At 34.6% G+C, this 24,965-nt stretch overlaps 1 protein-coding gene across 27 annotated transcripts in view; it reads right to left on the bottom strand.

Annotated features, from left to right (window-relative positions):
* The window catches only part of Ppfia2 (PTPRF interacting protein alpha 2), a 328,094-nt gene that overhangs the window by 67,233 nt on the left and 235,896 nt on the right, over positions 1-24,965 (bottom strand). For all 27 annotated transcript variants that reach the window (XM_048358923.1, XM_048358758.1, XM_048358750.1 and 24 more), the window contains 7 exons: positions 20,862-21,083; positions 12,965-13,111; positions 11,814-11,948; positions 8,065-8,148; positions 7,669-7,800; positions 5,892-5,954; positions 1,868-1,959 (listed from right to left, as the gene is read on the bottom strand). In XM_048358923.1, the coding sequence (XP_048214880.1) occupies positions 1,868-1,959; positions 5,892-5,954; positions 7,669-7,800; positions 8,065-8,148; positions 11,814-11,948; positions 12,965-13,111; positions 20,862-21,083 (875 nt within the window). The remainder of the gene's footprint in view (positions 1-1,867; positions 1,960-5,891; positions 5,955-7,668; positions 7,801-8,064; positions 8,149-11,813; positions 11,949-12,964; positions 13,112-20,861; positions 21,084-24,965) is intronic.

Here is a 24,965-nt window from a genome sequence, read left to right as displayed (position 1 = left end):
GTGTACATATATAGAAAAGTCTGATGACTTGTCTCAGAATAAAAGATAATCTCATATGTAGTAAGTACAATTTCTTCACTTAAGAATATATTTTTAGTTCCTCTGAACAATTAACTGTTTAACAAAGCAGCTATCAAAAAGCTGAAAGAAACAGAATCCAGAGACACATTAAAATAAAAACAAAAAAAACATCATCATTACCAAGTATGCTTCATTCCACAGATGCAAGGCTGGTTTAACATACCCAAATCAATAAATGTAATCCACCACATTGACAGAACTATGGCCAAGAATCACACCATTATCTCAGCCAAGGCCTAAAAAGCTATACCGCTCCTACCCATATACCCTGAGCAACAGGATCCAGTATATCACAAAGACATCTACACTTCCAAGTTCATTTTTGCACTATTCACATTAGCCAAGAAATGGAAACAAACTAGTTGCCCTACTACAGATGAATGGATCCAAGACAATGTGGTACCTATATATCATGGGATTCTACACAGCTATTAGAAATGATACAATAATGGCATTCATAGGGAAATGGACAGGACTAGAACAAATCATGTTGAGCGAGACAAGCCAAGAACAGAGAAACAAAAGGCACATGGTCTCCCTGATATGTGGGTATTAGAATTAAATAACAAAGAGACATGACAAAGAAAACAGGACCCAAGATACCAATTCACAGCATTCACAGCAAGACCAGAAAAGGTTAGTCTTGGGAGAGAGGCACCAAAAAGTAAAACCAAAACACTAGTTCATATTTACCTAAAACAAGATCCACAATGAAAAGAACTCAAAAAACAAGGAAGCAAAGGACCTGTTCTTGATTAGTCTTATAGTATTTAGAGGACTCTATATTCTTTATCTCACATTTGGTATATACACTTGCACATCTGAGGGAAGCTGGGAGGAGGGCACATAATGGGTAGAAAGCAGGTGAAAAAAGTACAGTAGAGGGGGCCCAACAACTGCAATGGACATTGATGAAAGAAAACTAAGCAACTCAAGGGCAGCCAGGGAGAGAAGAAATGAGAGAAAAAGAAAGAACAGATTACACTAATCAAAAGGCAAGAAATTTATATATAACCCAACCTAGAAGGAATTGCTTTATTGTTAATATTCATAGAGTTCATAAGCGTTGTAGACTGGAATGATGATGTCCATCATTGGGAAGGTTAAAAAATGGAAGCAAGAGGTGGGGTGTTGGCAGTGGGGAGGAAAGCTAGGAGAAAAATGAGGATGGAGATAACAAGTATGACAAGAAATGTATTCACTACCTTAAGAATGTAACTGTAATCCCTCTGCACATCATCTTGACAATAAAAAAAAAGATGAAACATCTTTTCAAGGGGGTGGTCAAGGGGAGGGGGAGCTGAGAAATCGCGAAAAGGAAGAGTGGGTGGCTGCATTCGTTATATTCAATGTACATATATGAAAAAGGAACTGCATAATGAGGTGGTATGTGGGTTAGGAAAAGATAGGAGAAAATGATGGAAGGAGTGATATTAATCAGGATGCACTGAACTTATAAAGTGATTTGTTGAATTCAACTCCCTTAGTACAGCTATGTAAAGATATAAAATAAAAATCTAAGGGAATCATGTAAATTATATTTATCTCTATATAATTAAATGCAGAATACAAATGTACTGATTTACATTTTCACTGAATATCTTGAGAAAAGACTTTTAAATTAGAAAGTTCTTTTGCAATGCAGAAACTACTTCAGTAAGAAGTCAAAATATGGCAAGGAATATTGAGCAAAGGAAGATACTTGTTTTACTTGAGAAGATACAAAAACATATTGAAATTCATCTTGATGTTTAGCGAATTATAGAGAAGATTTAATTAATGTTACCTGGATATTGTAGGTTCAATTAAGGAGCCAGTTCTCATTTTTAATTGGTCAAGTTCAGATCTTAGTTTTTCAATTTCTTCTGCTAATCGTTCCTAAAAATAAAAATGTTACTCAGATGTCAGTAAAATGCTTATAATCCTAACATTCTATTATGACAAACAAATGGCTTTCTGAAAAACTAAGCACAATGTATTTTTATAAAAAATATTATACAGGATATTATAGTATGTCTGAATTTTTCCATAGGAATAATTATGCAAACAGCAGATATTCATCAAAGTGTACCTATATTCCTGATGTTTGCTAATTTTAATTATTTGTAAAAGTATGGGAAATCCTAAAATCAAGATTAGCTATAGAGTTATCTTTTCAAGATGCCGAGCGCAAATTATACCAAGTTTTTACTAGAAAGAAAACATTTTATTTGTTAAGTAACTAAAGTGTTATCATTACTCCATGAGGGCAAAGGGAAAAAAATGAATTAAAAGTACATGTAAATAAACATCACTTTAAAAAGGAAAACAAATAGTATGCTTTTTGACTTGTTAGAAATATAGTTGTTTACACTTCAGATAACTATCTTAGGTTGTTATTACACATTTCATTATGGAAACTTGTAAAGAAAGGAGTTGTCTTTTAGTTACTAGTTAAAAAACAATGAAGACTTTTAAGTTTCTTTTAACAATTTTTATGTTTGTATACATATATCATCCAGATTTTACATGCTGTTTTCCCCTGTTTAGTAGCCAGCATTTGACATTCTATTTGACTCATATTTCTTTTTTTTAAATCACACATGATGTTTGTCAGGCATTTGCAGTATTTAACCTATCTTTTTCATTCTCACAACCACCATCCTCCTCTTATGTTTTTAAAACCTTTTACTTCAGCGACTTTTACCAGGTTTGGTCTCTTTCACACACAGACTTCTGCAAGTCATTTGAATCATAAGCACTTAACTAAAAATAGTCAAGAGTTTCTCACTGAATTGAATAGTCTCTTCATTATTTCTAGACAAATGCAGTGAGCACCTCATCAATGCCAGGCACCTAAGATTCAGTAGTAAGAGCACAAACTTCCTGCTCTCTCTTAATTTACAATCTCTTGGGAAAGACAAGTAATAAACAAATAGAAAGCATGGGAGTAGAGTATCTGTCAGAAAGAGTAGAATCAGGGAAGGGCTGTGCAATGGGTAAGTGATGTTTGAGCAAAGACCAAAAAAATGAGCATAAATAAAACATGAGAACTTCTTGGGAAATGTATTGCAGACATAAGGAAGAACAAATATTAATGTCTCTTAGTGGAAGTAGATTTGGTGAGATGATGAGACTGCACTGTGGATAGGAGAGAGACAAGTATGCGATAGATTTAGAAGCGTACCACTGACAGATTGGGAGAGGAAAGTTCCGAGAAACCTTTTGTTAAATTTGTTTTTTACTGTGAATTACATATGGAGTAATGGGGAAAAGAATGAGGGGGGGGGCAATCCAAGTCATGTGATCATTCTGATAATTCAGGAATGGATTGTTGATTAGGATCAAGAGGCATAAAATAATGCAAATTATTGAGACTTTCCTAAAACATACAAAGAAAAAAACGTTGTCTTGCCTTTCTTGATAAGATGATCTCGTGGAGCGCATAGAAAGATTGTCACTTACTTTTGACAGAATGATGAACAGAATTTATCTATTAGATTGAACAGGGAATGGAAGTCAAACACAGTGATTAAGAATAAATCCAGTTTTCTTTTCTTTCTTTCTTTTTTTTTTTTTTTTGGCCCGTCCTGGGGCTTGGACTCTGGACCTGAGCACTGTCCCTGGCTTCTTTTTGCTCAAGGCTAGCACCCTGCCACTTGAGCCACAGCACCACTTCTGGCCATTTTCTGTATATGTGGTGCTGGGGAATCGAACCCAGGGCCTCATGTATATGAGGCAGGCACTCTTGCCCCTAGGCCATATCCCCAGCCCGATAAAACCAGTTTTCTAACATGAGTGACTGAGAGAAGTTGCATGTGTTCACTGACGTGGTTGTTGTTGGTGTTCAGTATATTGAGTTGGGGGAGGTTGGGGAGGAAATGTGAGAAATGATTTTCCCATTATATTTGAGATGCAAATACAAATATTTAGGTGTGTAGGTGTCCAGAGAAAGCATTGAACTGGCATAAGAGCACATGAGTTTTGTCAGGGGCTAAGAGCCAGAAAGCTAAATTAGGAAGTGTTCATTGTATAGGGAGTGGTCAAATCTATGAGCTCAGATGAGCTCACCAAGAACTGATATTAAAAAAAGAGATCCCAAGATTTCAAACTACATAAAGAAAAAGTGATAAGGGAAAACATTCAGTGAAGAGGCTAAGCAATTAGAGAAGTTTACAGACTATGGATTGTGACTGTAATTAGTTCAGTGGAAGTTTGAGTGATTCTATAAATGGTCAAATTATGGATGTATTTGGTTATATGAAATGATAGTTTATAAAGTAAAAATGACCTGAAATTACCTTCTCCGGAGATTGACACAAAGACACAGGACACAAAGAAAGGATGATTAGAAATGTTGGTTGCTTAGGCAGATTGTGGAAGCTATAAGGCTTGGGTAGGTGGTGGGGGAATGGGTTCTGGGGATATTGCCAGGATCACACAAAGCCTAGAATAACATAACATTGAATAACAAGACCAAGTCCAAAATTCACAATCTGGTCAAACTTAGTTCTCTAAACACATGCCAATCAAGCAAACTTCTGATATTTCTTCCAGTCAGCCATTTTAGTTTCTTTGTGCTGGAGCAGCACAACTTCTACTTATTTTTACTTATTTAAAACTACTTATCTTCACTTATTTAAATCATGTAACTTTATGAACTTCCTAAATTGTTGCCTCTTTTCTGTAACCTTTCTTAACTATTTCAGAAAGAATAAGATGCTAAATTTTAGACCTCTACCACATTACAGTGTTCTAATTATCTATTTGTAGATGCTATACATGAAAATAAATGGTTGCTTATTTTAAAATGGGCATGACAATGTACAATCCTGTACAATTATTCTGTTTTTCCTTTATTCCTTCTCTATCGTGTCTTCTCTGTTTTTATACTCTTGCCAGATCTTTCCTCCTTCACTTCCTTTTTATTTCTCATATCCACTTCTCTCTCTTCATTTTTTATAGCTTTGCTATTATTTTGTAGTTTCATAAAGACACAATTACAGATCACTTATAAGTTAGTAAGTATAATATGATTTTAAGTGAAATAAGGTAAGTGAAGAAGGAATATAAATGGTTTTAGATTTTAAGATATCATGGTTTGGTCCTTATCTTCCTGCTATGCTGCTATGCCAAATTATACATATTACTTAGCCATTAATAACATCTCACTACTAATGCCTATTATTGTGTGGAGAGCATTGACCTTGCCCAATCCTTTAATCAAGCTCCTCCATCTCCTTAGAGCTTTCACAGACATAATGTATTGTGATTTTTCCTTTTGTGGCCCTCATTCTCTGCTAACCTCATATGGCACATGGTATCTGCCACTCTGCATCCTCACTGGGGTGTAAAGGTATTCTTTTTCCTGGTCAGTTAGATTTCCAGTTACTTTAGAACTAGAACCACGTTGCAAATAAATAACAGGACAACTTTTATTTATATTAGATACTTATTTCTACCAAAATAATATCTCAAACTAGGCCTTATTTATTACATACATTTTTCTTTCCTTGATATGATGGACAAATCAAAGCACAACACAATTTACTTTCAAATGTCAAAATAATGCTTATGTTAATGGAAGAATAATTATGGTAAAGTAACATGAAGGTATTTCCACAGTACTGATGTTCTAATGTGTGTAAATAGTAAAATCTACTTAAGCTCTCTCTCTCTCTCTATGTACACATTTCCATAGATACAATATAAAAGTTGGACTTGTTTTAAGAAATACAATATCCTAAAAGGATCTCCTGTCAAGTTTATTTTACAAAACATTCACTAGCATGATTTAGAAAAATAGGCCCCCACAAAAGTATCCATAATACCTTGTCATGTAAAGATTCTTCAAGATTCTTTCTGAAAGTTTCAGATTCTTGAATTAAGACATTCTATTCAAAAGAAGAAAAGAGAAGTAAGAAGTAAGGAATAAATTAAGGAAAAAATTAAGTGTAGATATTAATAGGCACAAATCTCTTTTGAATTTTCCATTGCCTTCCTTGCTGTACCTATTTCCTGATTTTTTTTTTTAAATAATGGAAAGCACCTTCTATGGTCTTCAAACATGTTAAATGGAAAATGTTATTTCACAACCCTTAAGTGGATAAATGGAATAAATATGTTCCAAGCTAGTTCTGCTTACCTCTTCTTAGATTTTTTTTTACACAAATAATTAGGATATTCTTCAGATATACAATAGTGAGGAACAAGGGAAATATGAGCCAGGCAGGGTATTACAAAGAATTCTGATCAACTCTCTGTGGCTATTTAAAAAATAAGAAATTAAAATATGTTTTCATGATATATCTTTTGAAACATAGAGTTAATAATTTCTGGTAACAGCCAACATATAAGAAAACTAAAAGGAAATCCTAGCTATTTCAAAACTAAGGTTAGAAAATTAGGAAAATTTTTTGAAATCATTTTCACATAAAAATCAAAGTACATTTGTCACAAAGAATTACTGTTTTTAACAGCTTTGTACTTTCTTATAGTATAACAAAGTAGGATTTAAAAGACCCATTATCTTCAATTTTATGAAATATAATTTTTAAAAGTGCATAGTAATTTCATACTATACTTACAACTGAATGGGAAGAATTTCTTTAAAATCCTAATGGGTCAATCAATCAAACTTATTTAACATTTCATTGAAATACTTTTCCTTGATTTTGTGTGAATATTATATACTGAGGGAACTATTGGTGGGAATTAAGTCTAAATTTCCAAAATGGTTTTGTCCACCTGGGTTTTAAAATCTCCTTTTGTTTATGTTCTGATATTGGTAATCAGCTCGCTTACATTTTCACTGTCTTGTTGCTATCAACTGTTGAGACAGGTAATTGTGAATCAACTTGAAACTCATACATGTGCACTTCTTCTGAGCTAATGCAGCTAGAAGCATTGGATTCTAAACCTTCTATTACATTGAAATCAATTTGATCATCTGATCTCACTCATTTTCTGATTGTTAGACTCCTGTTAGTAGCTGGTTATTTGAAACCTATGAAGAGTTCCTCCCAATTCAATTCTTGTCTTCTTAATGTCTTAACATAGGAGCGAAGATAAATATTTTATCAGAAAAAAATCACAGTACATTGGAGTACTTTACCTCCTATGACTATGTGAACATGACAGGTTTTTGTATCATGCATTCAGGTAGCATTTTGGTTCATTTACAATTGGTATTATAATTTTTTACAGGACTTACTGAGTCCCTTCTAAGAATGTGTCAGGGGCTGGGAATATGGCCTAGTGGCAAGAGTGCTTGACTTGTATATATGAAGCCCTGGGTTCGATTCCCCAGCACCACATACAGAGAAAACAGCCAAGAGTGGCGCTGTGGCTCAAGTGGCAGAGTGCTAGCCTTGAGCAAAAAGAAGCCAGGGACAGTGCTCAAGCCCTGAGTCCAAGGCCCAGGACTGGGAAAAAAAAACAAAAAACGCAAAAAACACAAAAAACCCACAAAACTAAGAATGTGTCAGCTATTTTTACACAGAGGAAGGTGAAGCTGATTTGAGCAGTGTTGGCTCCAACTGTCTATGAAACAAGCATGCTTATGATGATGTTGGGAAGTCTCCACCCGCACTTCCTGGGTGAGGATACCTTCTCTTCTAGTGCAGCCATCCGTTCCTTCAAGTGCAGTTGTAGGCGTTCGTTAGATTCTGTCAGAAGTCTGTCCACTGTGTCAGACAACCTTTTGTTATGCTCCTCATTCATTTTCTCTCTTTGTCTAGCCTTAGATTCAAGAAAAAAAAAATGATAGGGCAAAAAGCAATTTCAGGACTGTTTAAGCATTTTTTGGTTGTTTCATTAAATTTCAATTCAATTCAATGTTAAGTATGCTTTGATGGAATTGGGAGAAGCTTTTTAAAATTAATAAATGTACATGACATATCCTTAAGATTTGAAATATATCCCTTCACAAAGAAAAGTTTTCTTTTCTATAAAGTCTGTTCATCCACAAGTTGGTGGTGGAGATACCCCGTACAATCTACATACTCTTTGCAGTTCTTGATTCTTCTCTTCAAGTTGGCCTTCTAGATGTCTCATGCGTTCTTCAATATTTCCATGTCTTTCTTCAGCCTGATAAGAAATATGAGGAATGCACTTAAAATGTAAAACATGGTAAACTCCTTTCCTTTAAATAAATTGAAATAAAATGTAAAGCAAGCTACTACCAACCGCAAACATAGTTTTCAAAAATAAACTTTGTTTAAACAGGCAGCTGAACAGCATTGCTTGAAATGTGTCAGCTACAAAGGCCTGTTACATCCAAGCATCAGCAAAACATTGGAGTTATTTATGAGCAATGAAATCAGCCAAATGTAACATGCAAACTGTGCATGGTTTGAACACAAACCTGCCATTGTCCAATCTTAAGCTCCTGAAGCACTGAACTGCACAAATGGTCGATTATCAATAAATAAAATAACAGAATTTAATAAATAAAAAGAAAAAAACTTAGATGGATTCTATTTAGCAATAGAAAGTAAAGTCCAGTAGGACTACCTTCCTACGTATGGAGATCATTTCTTGTACTTTAGCTTCCGTAACATATTGATAATCATCAGATGAGGTAGAAGAGGTTGGATCAGACTAACGAGTCAAGGAAAAGGAGAGGGACAAAATTGAAAAATCAGAACTAAAGACACTGACACTGAAAAGAACATAGCACAGAATGCTTAAAATAAAAATGTGACAGCAAATTTAATAACTTTAACAGACAGAGTTTCATGTGGAAATAACTACACTGATAATCTGGTGAACATAATACAGTTGATGGTTATAAATGGAAAACAATGATATGCTCAAATAAAAAGCTGTCAACCTGGCAAATGAGAAGTTAGTGATGGCTGCAATGAAGGACTACCACAGAACAAACTAAAAGCACCTTTGGAAAAGTCATGAGATAGTTGGAATTATGGAAACCAAACACCAGAATATGCCTCTGACAGATCAGTTAAAGTTTTACATTTTGGTTTATTTGCTCATTATGTTAATTAAAATAATGAAAAAACAATGTGTCTCATTATTGAGAAGTTTGCTAGCAATGACTCAGGTGTAATCCATTTGAGAACGAACATGTCTACAAATACTAAAGTGTAGAAATCAGAAATAAAACTGAGCTGTAGGGTAGATTTTAGTGACTCCTTCCCAATTCAAACAGGATTGAGTTTCCTCAGCAACAGGGGCCAATTTATGCAATGGCATCTGCTATCTAAGTGCACATTATATGGTGATCTGTCTAGCATCTAATAGCTGGTTCTCAAATTTGGGTTTGGTTTGAAATTTCAAATGGAAATGATTGAAAGTCCTCAAATTATCAGGGTGGGAATAATGCTGTGAGGACAAGAAACTTTGTGAATCTCCTAAATGACACTGAGGACCACCCCCTACACTGGTGTACTGATGTGTCGGTATGGAAACAAATTAATGCTTTAAAGTTTAAAGGTTGCAGAATGCTTTATGAGCTATTGGCTTGCCCCATGTGAAGGTTAGTTACATGTGTTGGAGAGGACTGTGAGGTTACCACACGTGCAGAGTGTTAACACATGTGACATGGCTGATAGCTGAATTGGATTAGTATGTTAGGCACAAGTCACACATAACATCACATTAACATTTCAATCATAACTACAAATTAAGTAACTGTCACATCAAAACAACTCTATACCAGGACTATAAGGTTTAACTCCTAAACCCATTAGTTCAAAATTGATGTCAGTCTAAAACAGGGTAACTTACACCAAATACAGTACTGTTTGTAAATATGTCATGCAGTAATGTAAAGAAAATAATCATTTTTCATACACAGTCTTAGTATTTTATTATGTAGTAAATGTTTAGTATTTCAAATCTGGTTTTCTATGCAAATATTTATAATTTGTAAGGTTTTTCTTCCTGATAGATTTATTTTATTAATCATGAAAAAATATAACAAATAACCAGTCTCTCTCCCTGGCCCTACACTTTCCATAAATTTCCAGGCAAAGAGCTAGGGTAATCTTCAAATCCAATAAAAAATGTACTTACAGTATTACCTAAAACTTAGGGTTCTGTAAGCAAGAATGAAACTAGTGATTCATGGTGGTGTTGAAATTTTATAATGTAAATTTACAGATATCTCTATAATTTTTCAAAAGTCCATTTTTGTAGACAGTAAAATCAAGTGACTGGTTCAAGATAATCAAGTCAGAAATTCATTAAGTTCAAATTTTACATCTTTAAATTTTCCATCACTTTCTGTCTTAACTATTGAAATTACAAAAACACATTGTGAAAATTCATTCCAAATGTAGTATTTTTTAAATTATGATATTATTACTGATATTTTAGTAGTACATAAACGAATGAAATGCTTCATCATATATAGTTGCATATAAACCTGTCAAAGCCAGTGTTTGGTTTTGCCTACAATACTAAGTCAATAATTTTTTCTTAACAACTTAGGTGAGTTTTGCTTTCTCACACGCACACACACACACACACACACATACACACACACAAAGATGAAAATGTATTCTTACCAATGAAGATGTAAATTCAAGCATTCTTTCCCCTAAAAAATATACTGGGACCATTTACCTAATACTATTTATATATATTTGTTTATCTTAGTGCTAGTGATATATGTTTCAGTGATGTGTATAAATACAAATATCACAATGTAATGGACTGTTATTTCTTATTTATACTTTTTGTGTGCATGGGGAAGTGTAGAAAGAAAGAGAACTAGAGCTCTCCTTTAACTTCTTTGCTCAAGGCTGGCACTCTACCACACAAGCCATACCTCCATTCCCAGCTTTATGCTGGCTGTTTGGAGATAAGAGTCTCTCAAGTTTCTCAGATTTTTCTGCCAAGGCTGACCTTGAGCCTCAGTCTTCAGTTCTCAGACTCCTAAGTACCTAAGATTATAGGCAATCGCCTGGGTTTCACACTTAAGTGTGTTGGAAATTTTCAAATAAGCTGCTGTTTCAAATAAAACATCTTACTTTATATTTGTATTAACATTTCAATGTTTAAATCAATTAAAAACTCACAAAATTGAAAATTTTCACAGAGTAGAGATAAAAATGAGGACTTTTATTTCAATGAAATATACCCATTGGAAGGAATGCTATTTGAGGTGGGAGGTCAGAGGTTGGACTAGTCTTTTACAGTAGGATGGCTGCAAAACTCTAAAATACAGAAATAGTGTAGAACACACTGACCACACTATAAAGGCTATTTTTAAATATTCACCAGAGTATGATTAATTTTAAATTTTTAGATAAAACAAAAATACTTATATGTTATTTTACTGGATTTCCCCTCACATTTCTAAGAAAGACTAACTTCCAGCTTCTAACAAGTTCTATCACAGTAGAGTCTAAGAAGTAACTAACAGTTTATTTCCTATACTTCTAATAGGAAAAACTATGTGAAATATATTACGATGTTATATCTCATGTAAATACACTTGAAAATATTAAACAATATTGAGTATTCTTTTGTGTAAATACCACCATAGATAATTAATGATAAAATGAAATTTCATTTGTGTATTAACATTTAAATAGGCACAGAAACAACATTCATATAAGAAACACTCAAGTCAACACAAATAAGAAATATGCAATAATGAGAAATTTTTAATCAATAGAAACTACATAAAATCATGTAATGTTTATTTCAGCTAAAGAAAACACGCTTTCTTTCTAATTGCAATTGCGTTTGCAATATTTAAGCTAAGTGTTTTAGTGCAGTACCTTTGTTAGGGCTGCGATTCTCTGAGCCAGTTCAGCTTCTACTTCAGGTAAGGTTTCAGCCTTCCTCATTGTCTGTTGCAACTTTTGCTCAGCTAGTTCAAGACGTTCTTGTAATTGCCTGTTCTTTTCTTCCATCTAAAATACAAGTGATACAAGAGACAAAGTGTCAGAGCTGGATTAGCCAAAATTAGAGTCTCACATTTATATTTCAGACATTTCTATAAGCTTAAAATCAGCTATGAAATATCTGAATGTGCTAGATGTTTTCTCATAATGGTTTTGTAGGTTATTTCTCAAGTTCACTTAGTATATTTAAACAATTAAAAAGTTCTTACTATTAGTGACTGAAAAAAATCACTAATAACTATAAACTTGAACAAATAGAATGCAGTTCATCATTAAGACTTTAGATGTGCCATGATTTCAAAAAAAAGATTGGAAGCCTTAGAATTAGTCTGTAGAGGTGGAGGGAATGTGCACCTGATAAAGAGTTCAAATTCTAGAGATAGTGTTCGTAGGGATCCTGAAAATGGCTAGATATTAAATATTTCAAGCTTTGTGCATCATCTGGGTTCTCTCTTAACTATTGAATTCCATCATAGCAACCCAAAAGAAACCATGGGCAATGACTAAATGATTCAGCTTGTCTGTGTTCCATTAAAACTTCATTTACAAAACCAAGAAACCAACTAGATTTGACGCATGAGCCAGTTTGCCTATTCTTAATTTAGAGCCCAATTGACATAACTTCCAACATAATTACCATGGGGATTTGCCTGATGTGTGGCCTTTGTGAAATATTGTCTTTGATCCATAGTGTACTGAGTGTAATAACTAAATCTACTACATAGAGGTAGTTAGAATTAATTGAAGCAATTCATCTAGCCTCTTTATTTCTAATTCATGACTAGATACTCAGTAAATTATAGTAATTATTATATTTATAATCAAGCCAAATAATTTCTTTATGTTTTAAAAAGATTCTGTTACATAGTGAGAATCACATTTATTTCACGAGCTCTATTCTACTTTTTAGAGTATGACTAATCAATCATCTGCCAGGAAAATTTTGAATTTATTTCCTGTATGGTTTGCGAGAATGGTGGGAACATACACAAAGCCCAGAACAAAACCAAGTGAGGGATATAGACCTGTCGTAAAATGGCTTCCTTATTTGCCAACTCATTTTCTAGTTTATCATTCATGTCATGGATGGAGGTAGATTCTCTCTGAGCACTGAGGTAACGCTTCTCAAGGGTTGTGATTCTTTCTTCCATGTCTTCCTTCTGTGCCATCGCCTAAAATGAAAAGGTCAGCCATTATGCATGAACTTGTGGGTTCAGTCTCCAACACGCCAGCAGTGGGAAATAGAACTAGGTAAACTGAGGAGATGGGTGGGTTTAGGAGTAAAGGAAGAGAATGAGGAAAATAGTGACTGATCAAGATGCACAATACTCACAAACTGACATGTTTAATTGAAACTCCTTTGTACAATTATTTAAAGATAATAAATAATGGAAATATTGGAAGGAAGGAAAGAAACAAGGGAGGCAGGAGACAGGGAGGGAAAGAGGGAGGGGAAGAGTGAGGGAAGAAAGGATGGAGGAAGGTAAAGAAGGAATATCTTATCAAATTCTCAAATACCTTAAAATGGTTTTATATTGAGTAAAAAAGAAAACTTATGGTTTTCTTTAAAATATATATTTTCTTTTTATACCAGGAATACAAAATTTTGTGTGAGTTTTTTCTAACTTATTTGTCAGAGGTTCTCTTGTATCATAGAGTAATTAACTAGGAGCTTTCTACTGTCTGAGAATGCAAAGCAGTGCATTTTGAACCAGCCTATTGTACAATTGGCACTTTTCTAAAACCAATTGCAGATAATTTAGCTCACTATGTGGAAATAAGTACACTGATGTGTTGAACTACAACCTGATAGTGACTACAGTTCAAAACTACAAACCAGTTTTATGTAAGAAATAACATACATCAGTAATCTTACCTTCACATACACACAAAGAATAGCTCAGTTTTAAATAGAAGGTTGGGACTGAAGATATAATTTAATGAAAGACTACTTGCGTATCATGCATGAGCACCTGAGTTGATCTTTAGCATAATATATTAATAATAAAATAAATTTTGAAAGAGAAGTAAAATGTGTATTTGTCCTAGTCTTTCTAAAAGATTAGACTATTTGAGCTCTCTATAGTCTATTATACTTCAGTTAATTCATTTGTAACCGTTGAGTTCATCTTCATGCTGGGAATATTATGTCAATTATTTCCTGAAGAGAAAGTTTTTAGTCTTGACTCTGTGTGTGCAAACCTATGTGTACACACACACACACACACACACACACACACTTATTGTAATGGTAATGATTCAGGAAAAAGTATAAAGTTAGCTCTTGTTATTAAGAGTCACTGTTATTCTCATCTTCCCCCATTTTAACATTCATATGGTTTTTGTTGTTGTTGGAATATTAACATGTCATATAACATTATTGTTAGGAATAAGGTTATATAATATTGTAAGTACTTTGTTCATGGTCTCATGTAGAATAGACACTTGATAAGTAGCTGTTCTTTATTAGTTATTATCATGTCTATGTTCATGATTACCTATTCTTTTTATGGCATGAATACCTGTAAAGGTCATTATATAGGAACTTGGATTGCATATTGATTCAGTGATTCATGTAGTGTTTCAATTTTAACTCTAGGCTATGTTTCCAAAAATAAAATATGAATTTCCAAATTAGAGGACTAGTTCTCTCTCTGTGTCATTTTTTTTTCTTCTTTTATTTTTTGGACAGTCCTGGGCCTTGGACTCAGGGCCTGAGCACTGTCCCTGGCTTCTTTTTGCTCAAGGCTAGCACTTTGCCACTTGAGCCACAGCGCCACTTCTGGCCGTTTTCCAGATATGTGGTGCTAGGGAATCGAACCCAGGGCCTCATGTATATGAAGCAGGCACTCTTGCCACTAGGCCATATCCCCAGCCCCTCTCTGTGTCATTTAGAGATTCTGAAGCAGAGAGAATTTTCTAGATCCTAACAACTTTAACCTTAAAAATGACCCAAATAAAAAAACAGAAAAAAATTCAATGACTTCTAAACCTGAAGTTTATATACATATATATATGCACATACATGCACTCACATATATATAGTTCTATCATATCTAGTAAATAAAAACCTATAATACGTTTCAAATATGAAAACAAATATGAGATTTATAAAGGCACATTTGATTACTTTACAAACATCTGAATATATTTAATAAGAAACTTGGTAGACAAGCTGCTTGTTTAAAAAACAAAATAGCATTAGTCCAGTAATAAACTTTGCATAGCTGTTTATTCCATGTGATATGATTTTCTATGTGTAGTAAGTGATTTTCTAGATTTAAAATTGAACAGCAAAACCCCACATATGAGTATACATACTTTATGAATATGTATTTCTAATCCAGCTTATTCACTTTTACAAACCAAAATCGATGAAAGTACAACTAAAGTAAAAACTAAGGAAAATAATACTTCCTGATATTTCTTTCTTGACAAAGACAAATTATAAAATTTGTTTAGAAACTATGAATGGAACATAATTATTTAATTCATTGAATATAGAATGAATGTTAGATGGGAACAATTATGAAATAAAATGCATCTGTGAAAGAAACTCCCTAAAAGCTGTTGGATAAATCAGTCTGAGGTCTGGGGACAGCTAGAGTAAGTGAAGAAAGTCAACTGGATTAAATTATGGAAGTATGAAATATCAACACGAAATCACTTTGAATAATGAGCATACACTTAAAAAATATTAGGAATGTAAAATAGTTTCTTCCCTAATGTGGGTACCAGTGGAAAGGCCAAGGATGAACAGAAAGAGTGAAGAATGGTGAATATGCTCAGAACACTTAATATCTCTGTTTACAAATGGGCCAATGAAGTTCACTGAGAATGGTTTGGGAAGAAATTAAGAAAATGGAAGAGAGTGATTAAGAGAGTGTGTCTGTTCAATATATACTTGGACATATCATTGTAAAATTCCTTTGAAGAACTAATTGATACTAATATTAGTCATGGAGAACAAAGCCAGTGATCAAACTTCAGCTTACCCCATCCTACCCAAAAATGATGTTAGGTTGTCCTTAAAGCCAAATACATTTCAACTTTAATTGTATGTTGTTTATTCCTGTCCTCCTAAGTTATAATTTAGTCAATAAGTATTTACTAGAATGATATTTTTATCATACTCTAATAGCAATGACAGAGGATTCACAATAAGAGCTCATTTGTTTTTCTACTAAGACATTGGCAGTTCAATAACCTGTGTGAGATAATAGTGAATATTATTCAGTAAAATAAAAATAAATTCTGGAGCTTTGAGTGTAAATGATTACTCTCTGTTTCTGTCTCTGTCTCGAGGCTTGAACTCTGGGCCTGAGTACTGTCCCTGGGATCCTTTTGCTCATGTCTAGCATTCTACCATTTGAGCTACAGTGCCACTTCCAGCTTTTTCTGTCATTAATTGGAGATAAGAGGCTCATGGACTTTCCAGCTCAGGCTTGCTTTGAAGTGCGATCCTCACATCTCATCCTCCTGAGTAGCAAGGATTACAGGTGTTACACACAGATGCCCTGCTACATACAAATTTGGAATGCAGACTCATTCTATTTCCTCCTAGTCCTGGAGTAAAAGGGTAGGACATAGGTCTTGGACATGACACTTTACCTAAGAATTGAAGTCTTCATCTGAAAAAAAAGAAAACATAAGAAGGTAAGTACTTCTCTACAGGAAAGTAGAAAAAGTTAAGGAAGCAAGTAAAGAATTTTTACATATGGTTTGTCTTTGAGAAATATTGGGTAAAGTAGGGCCAAGTGCCCTGAGAACTAAATCTTCCTTAAATATTTTATTTTTCCATCATAGTGACTTATGAGTTTGCACTCACCTATGTGTGTGTGTGTGTGTGTGTGTGTGTGTGTGTGTGTGTGTAAGAACTGGGCACTGTTTACTGTCTTGCAACTGGAACTTCACACCTTCAGACTGTTTGGCTGGCTCTGAAAACATTTGTGCAGATGAAGAGAAAAGTACAGTATCCGTTTTTCATGAAACTCCTTTAAACTATAGCTGCCTAGAAATTATGGCACCTAAAAGTTTATTAGATTTTTTTCGAGGGGTCGGGGAGGGTCAGTACTGGGGCTTGAACTCTGGGCCTGGGTGCTGTACCTGAACACTTCAGCTGAAGGCTAACACTCTACCACTTGAGCCACACAGCCAATTCTGTGTTTTTTGATGGTTTACCTAAGAGTCTCACAGGCTTTCCTGCCTTGGCTGGCTTTGAACCACCATCATAAGCTCTCAGCCTCCCGAATAGCTAGGATTACAGGCATGAGCCACCAGCTCCCGACTTTATTAGATTTTTTTAAAAAAAGAATTGCTCATTAGAAAAAAACAAAAGAATTGCTCATTAGAATAGATTGCTTATTAAAAAAGTATCTGGAAAACCAGGCAGCCTATTTGGGTCTGGCTTGCTTCACTTAAAATATTTCCCCACAAGTCTTTCCATTTCCTTACAATTGGGCAATGTCATTCTTTCTGATGGAAACATAGAATTCTACCATGCATATATACTACATTCTGTTGATCCATTCATTCACTGAGGAGCACCTGGGCTGATTCTATGTCTTGGCTATGGTATAAAATTCTGCAATAAACATTGTTGTGCTCGTAGCTTTTGTGCGGCCTTATTTGTGGTCATTTGGGTAAATGCCCAGGAGTAGATGCTGGGTCCTAGGCTTCTGAGGAACCTCCATAATGTTTTCCAGAATGATTGAACAAGTCACATTCCCATCAACCATGTAGTAGCATTCTCTTATTGTCACATCCTTTCCAGCATATGCTATTATTATTTTTCTTGATAATGGCCATGTCTAGGATTGTTTTAGCAGAGTATCACAATAGCTCAATGCACACACAACCTTATAAAATGATGCTAATTAGAATGAACTAGAAGGTATGGAAACAAGAGATTCTTTAAATTTTTTTTAGTGTGCTTCATGCAGTTATTTCATTTTTTCCTTTTGTTTACCCCTTTTGTCACTTTTTTTATTTCAGTATGATTTGCATTGTATATAAGTTTATCTGATTTGGAGATGGAAAATGGAATCACAGAAATGGTGAGATAAAGGACAAAGGACAATAGCAATACTCATAAGACACTATATTAGAAATTAACTTTACAAGTTGGGAGGTAGGAGGAGTCAGGGGTGAGGGATACTGGGAAAAATGAGGGAGGGGGTAACAATGTTCAACAAAATTGTACTCATTTCCTTATTTATGTAAATGTAATCCTCTTTACATCACCTTTAAAATAAAAAAGCATTAAAAGTTTGACATTTTAAACTGTTCTGTAGATAGCTTCACCCAGAGACAATTTAATTAAAAAAAATCTTGAAATGGGAAATAAGAAAGGAGGAGGTGGACAAGCTGGCCCCTACTTGTCAATTACAGTAGATGAACATACAGATTAGAGTATCTGGGAGCTTGAAATGACAGGAAAAGAACCAGATTTCTAGAGTCAAGAGAATGAAGAAATAAAGAATGAGTAATAGTTCAGGAACTACAGCTAGACATTAAAAAAGTAGATGTAAGTTATCCTTAGCAGTATTACAAAGGGTAATTACATTATATCAAGTGAATATATTACCTGAATGAAGAGGAAAGGTGTACACACGAACTATTAATGAATCTGAAATTGTATCATTATCTGACCTATTGTGAATCAACCATTTGGTAGCTCATTTACCCATTTTTCTATGCTGTAGATATTGTTTCGCTACATATTCTAATTTTATTCATGCATACTGATGTTTAGTGCTTTTCAAAACCCCTAGGTATCCTTTCTTTCAACAAAGATTTTAAAGTACCCAAGAAGTTATTAGAAGAGAGCCAGGGTCAAAACAATTCCTGACCATGTAACTTTTTGTATGCTTTTTGTATGGATTTTAATAGTTGGGGAATAGTATAGAATATAATAGACGTATATCCTATTTTACTGTTCTAACACACACATTCTGTTTCTCTCTCTCTCTCTCTCTCTCTCTTTTTTTTTTTTTTTTTTTGGCCAGTCCTGGGCTTTGGACTCAGGGCCTGAGCACTGTCCCTGGCTTCCTTTTTGCTCAAGGCTAGCACTCTGCCACTTGAGCCACAGCGCCACTTCTGGCCGTTTTCTGTATATGTGGTGCTGGGGAATCGAACCCAGGGCCTCATGTATAAGAGGCAAGCTCTCTCGCCACTAGGCCATATCCCCAGCCCTGTTTCTCTCTCTTTCTCTTTCTCTTTCATATATATATATATATTTTTTTTTTCTTCCCAGGGAACAGTAAGTGCTGTGCTATAAGGGAAAGGAGGGAAATAACTTCTATGTATAAATAGCAAAGTCAGAGGACATTTCCCTGAGAAGACATTTGAGCAAAAGGCAAAAAGATTAAAAAAAAGAACCACAACAAACTAGGTCCTGCTTGCTAAAGAACTGACATTAAGTGAACAGAGGGCTAAGATGAGAGAGTAGAAAATGAGCTCTATAAGGTCAAGAGAGTGGTAGTAGAGACTAGACATGTGTTTAGGCCACTTCAAGTGCACACACGTAGAATAGGAGCCACAACAAAATTTAATGTGGAGGAATAGGTTAAGCTTATTCAAAGGAATGGAACTTAAGCTGTTCTCTTGACTAGGGTCTGACTTCAGACCCAAACCAGTCTGGAGACTATTTTAATAAGCTAGAGAGAGATACTGGTTGTGTCGAGTAATGGTAAACCTAGAATACTGTGAGCATAATTAATTTCATGATCATGTATTTTGAAGTTTCAGATAATAGGATTTACTTTTGAATTAACACAGGGCAGGAGTGATAGCAAGGTACCAAGGGCAGCTCCAATTTGTTGAGCCTCAGCAACAATAGTAATAAATGTGTTAATCTATTTGGGGTTATGTTTATTGGAGAAATATCAAGGAAACAATTGTAAAGATATTTATTTTGACATGTCTCTAAGAGATATGGAAATGAGAAGAGAAGAACAGGCTGGAGATGTAACTGGGAGTCATGAGTCTATAGGTGGGCCTGAATCCATGAGTGTACATAAGCCTTCTAGGAAAAGAAACATGCCACAGTTGAAAGGGAAGTGGCCTAGTAAAGGTCCCTGAGATGAGAGTTTCCAGAAACTATGGAGGAGTATAGCATATTATTAACCCAGTGTTCCAATGAGAGAAGAGTGGAAAGTATACTATGTGCTTTGAAGGACTGAGAACTGAGTCCTTCATTCGGTAACATAGCGAGAATGGGTGCAAAGTATTGGAGGAACAGACCAGACACAGGTGCCTTCACAACTGGTTAATGACACACCAATTTTATTTTTAAAAAAAGGTGAAATACTTGATTTGCAAGAATATATGAAAGTGGAAAAACTGAAAAGTCATGACCAAATTTCCATAGATAAGACTGTCACCTTAGCCAGTACGATGATTGTGTAATATTCCAAACAAAACCTCTTTGCATATTTTGTAGTGATTTTAAAGTACTCCCTTTTCAATAGATGAGTCTACTAAAAACTGAAAAAAAAGATTTTGAAATACATATGTATAACCCATTTGCACTTAAACATTCACATTCATACAAACTAAAAGAGGAGAGCATTTGATGTTTCAGTATTCTTATATGCTAAGACTATGAAAAACTCACAATTCGCACTCATGTGAATCATTTAAAAGTAAAAGTTTAAACTTTACAAACTTCATTAACAGCCTTAGAAAGTCTTTATTATGTGTGAGATGCTCTGCTCATATTTTCTTCCCATGCATATTTAAAGGTTTGATAAGGGAAACTATTTTTTCCCTTTGCCAAAGAAGTACCTAACTAATATAATGCATTCTCAATTATGGTCTTTGGAGAAGTAAAGACTACATGCCATTAAGGCAAATTATAGAAAGAGCTTCTAGGAGACAGCATTCAGGATGCGAAGATTTCAAGTATTCTGAACCACTTACCTCCCGAATGTCCCTTTGATATTTAGTGTTCATCTCTTCGGTTTTAATGAGATCCTTTCTGGCTGTCTCTGCTTCCTGTTCCACCTCTCCCACTCGTGAAGCCAGGGCTGCTAAGCGTTCTTTCATCTGGGCCATTTCATAATTTTGCTTCTCAAGCAACTCCTGTAGTTCCACTATCTGACTAGTTTCATCCGTGGAGTCGATAGAACCATTGGACAGACGCTGGGGGAATGGACAAAGAAATGGCACTTAGGAATTTCTTTACTTTTCATTTAAAATGCAAGGACTCAAGAAATAAAACTGGAACTGCTTTCATATTGAGAAATGGAAACTTCACAAAAGAACTAGTTCGGGATAAAAACTAAACATTTAAGGAAACTTAGTGGGTCTTAAAATATGAAAACAAGTCAATGAATTTGAAACAGATTAACAGATAAACATATATTGATAAATTGAATTTAAATGCCTTTGTACAGCTACTTAAAGATAATATAAAGCATTAAAAAAGAATCAGATTAACAGATACATGTGAACTGAAAGCTAATATATGAGAATTATACCTGTAAGAGCTGTAAATATGAGAGCTGTATATTTTGTATGTATTAATATATAACAGTAAAAATCACTCATGTATATAATCCTTAGGTAAGTAGCAGCTATTATTTTATCAAGTTTATCTGTAGTTTATGATTAATAGATAATATGTTAATAAAATATGTATTTATTATATGTAATAAATGATGAGTGATATAAGATAATAGTTATTTATAGGAAAAACAGAAATGTGCAATAGTTTTCAACTTTCTTCAGAATTCATTGTAAATTTGTAGGCTCTATGCTGAATAATATAAATGAAACTGTACAAATTTTTAAAGAGAGGCTACTACTATAGTGAATCTGACACAACTGGAAGAAATGCATAGTACAAATGTCTTGAATTCAGTACTGCAGCAATATAAACAGTACCTGTACACACAACCCATAGGAAGGAAGCTGAAAGTGTTTACATATTTTGAGATAATTCGAAAGAGCTGCCTAAAATGAAGGCCAGACATATCAACAACCCATAAAAAGAAAACTCAATAGCCAGAACACTACATTACAAAATTAAAAAGAATGTCAAAGGATATTTCATAAAATACAATACACAAATAGCCAGTATATGTTTTAAACCAGTCTCAACATCACAATCTATCAAGGAAATGAAAATTAAATTCACAATAGGATATTGTTTCATACTTATTAGAATGGTTATGCTCTAAAAAATTAGGGCACAGTGGTAAATGCCTGTGATCCTGACATTTGGTAGGTTGAGACATGGTAATAAGTTTGAGGCTAGCCTAGGCTATCTAGAAAGACCTGGTATCAAACAAACAAACAATGTCCACAGAGAGGTTTGGCAAGAATATGGAGAAACTAGAACCCTTGTACACTGGGGTTGGTAATGTGAATTAGTGCACTCATGGAAATCCTTAATTCTGCTAATGTAGGATCCATGAATCTCACTTTTGTGTATATAATCACAGAGTTAAAGTTGACATTTCAAAGAAATATCTTCCTTCCTCTGCTCACTGCATTATTCACAGTAGCCAGTACAGAAAATCAAATTAAGAAGTCATTGACTCTTGAATGCAAGAAGATAATATGGTGTATTTTAAAATAGGATACTATTCAGCCTTTGAAAAGAGAGTCTCACTTTTAACAGAATAGAGGAATGTGGGGGACATTATACTAAGTGAACTGAGCACTCTACAGGGAAGCAAATATCTTGTCTCACTTACAGAATCTAAAATAGCCAAGTTTATAGGATTGTATTGGACAGGGTACAACCAAAAGCAGGGGAAAGGATGTGGTTATAAAAACAGAGTAATTTTACCAAAGGGTTTCCATTTGGACAGAGGAACAGATTTCAGTGATCAAGTGTACAGATGGATCCCTATTAGTAATCTATCATACATATCAAATTGCTAGTAAAGACATTAGCTATTCTCACTACAAAAATAAGTAGGTGAAGAGCCAAGTTTTCCAGTTAGCTTGAAAGTAAATATAATGATGGTCAATTGAAAAATAATAATAATAAACTACTGCCCAGTATGGTTGCACTGGAGTTGTGGACAAAGCATCATTTAGAGGAAAATTTTAAAATTCAATGGAACATATAGAAACAGGAAAGGATCAAAAAAGGCAAAGAATATATAACTGGTTCTACTCTAATGTTTACTTCACAACATGAACTGGTTCTAACACCATAGATATATAAAAAACAAATTGAATACAAGGTAAAGTTGAACATAAGTGATTTTGTTCCTGAGAAGCATTGGCTAAAGAAAGGAAGTTCAGAGCCGAATCAAGTCAATTAGGAATACATAGAACACACCATGTGCTTTCTTCTATCATTTAAGATCTAGAGACCTCAGTTCCCTGCAGATGTTGCTACTTTACCCCTCTCTACATCTGCCTTTAGCTTTCTGTCTGATTGCAAAACCTTTACCCTTTGTGGCATCTACTTCTCAAATAAACTTCAGGTCTTTGCAAAGTAAACATATAGTACTTCTATCCAGAGTGTGAAACATATAACATGTGCAAAAATTTATAATATATTTTCTATATGGAAATATATTGCTGTGATTAAAGCCTGTTTTCCATTAGCTACATGGGATTTTGCTCTTTGTTTTCAAATTGACATATAAAGTTGTGTGCATTGATCATATACAATAGATATATTAGGTTGTATATGGGGCAATTTTGTATATTTAATAGATGCTAAAAAGGCAACTATCACATGGAGTAGCACTGACTGTGAAAGAAAAAGAACAGAAAGCATTATGAAGGCAGAAGGAAACATCAAACCACATGCTCACACTCTGCAATCCTAGCTGCTCAGTAAGCTGAGGTCTGAAAATTGAGGTTTCAAGTCAACCAGGAGAGGAAAATCTATCAATCAGGGCAGATAGAATCTTATTCTGAATTAATCACCAAAAAGCTACAAAAGGAAGCGTGGCTCAAGTAGAATGCCAGCCTGAGTGAAAAAGGTAAAGGAAAGAGACCAGGCCCTGAGTGCGAGCCCTTCTACTGGCACAAAAGATAAAAAGAAAAATATAAAAAAAGATAAACACAGAGAAGGGAAACTAGGAAAGAGGCAAGAAGAATTGATAAGTCTACTTAATATATTAAGAGTATCATGAGGGGCTGGGGATATAGCCTAGTGGCAAGAGTGCCTGCCTCGGATACACGAGGCCCTAGGTTCGATTCCCCAGCACCACATATACAGAAAAAGTGGCCAGAAGCGGCGCTGTGGCTCACGTGGCAGAGTGCTAGCCTTGAGCGGGAAGAAGCCAGGGACAGTGCTCAGTCCCTGAGTCCAAGGCCCAGGACTGGCCAAAAAAAAAAAAAAAAGAGTATCATGAAGTGTCAGGCGGGCAAATACAAAAGTGGATGAGAAAGATGGTGAGGGCTGAATTGTCATTTTGTCCATGGAAGGGAGGATAGTCTCTATTCCTCTGCAAGAGGCAAGAGTTCTAGTAAATCAGAAACTTTCCTACTTAATTATATATTATAGTTCAACAGTGCTTGGATTATGACAAAAAAGCTATAAAATCGTATCCCTGGTATTGAAAATTTGGCAAATGTTCCTAGTCTTCTTCACAAATTCACTTCTGAATTGTTGACATGTGATTCAATTTGGTTCTTCTTTGTCAATGTAGAGATAAATGTAAAAAGTAAGAGTTCACAGGTCCTTTCTTCTAAGACCAGATCCAAGTTGATAGCAACAGCAGCCCTGGCAGCAAGGAACAGACTCTGAAGAGTCAAATGGCTAAACCTTGGCAGCCTTCACTTTATGTCTGAGATACCACTTACCCCTTTGTTAGATAGACATCAACACCCATGTTTCAACAGGACTCTTATCAGGTGGTCAGCAAGTTCTTCAAAGGATGGTGTCTATAGATTCAACTTGTATCTTAGGAGAAATTATTAACAGTCCCAACAGGGACTTCTTTGGAGTAATATTCATTCACTATACTATGTAGTTAAGTTGAAAAATATTTCTAATAGAGTAGGAGAAATGTTCTGTACTCTTCAGGTGGAAAAAAGTATAATGTGTTG

This window comes from Perognathus longimembris, chromosome 1 (assembly GCF_023159225.1).
Source record: "Perognathus longimembris pacificus isolate PPM17 chromosome 1, ASM2315922v1, whole genome shotgun sequence".
In the NCBI taxonomy this organism is placed as follows: Eukaryota; Metazoa; Chordata; class Mammalia; order Rodentia; family Heteromyidae; genus Perognathus; species Perognathus longimembris.
The sequence above is the reverse complement of the archived record's forward strand: the minus strand, read 5'-3'. Positions and strand labels throughout refer to the sequence as shown.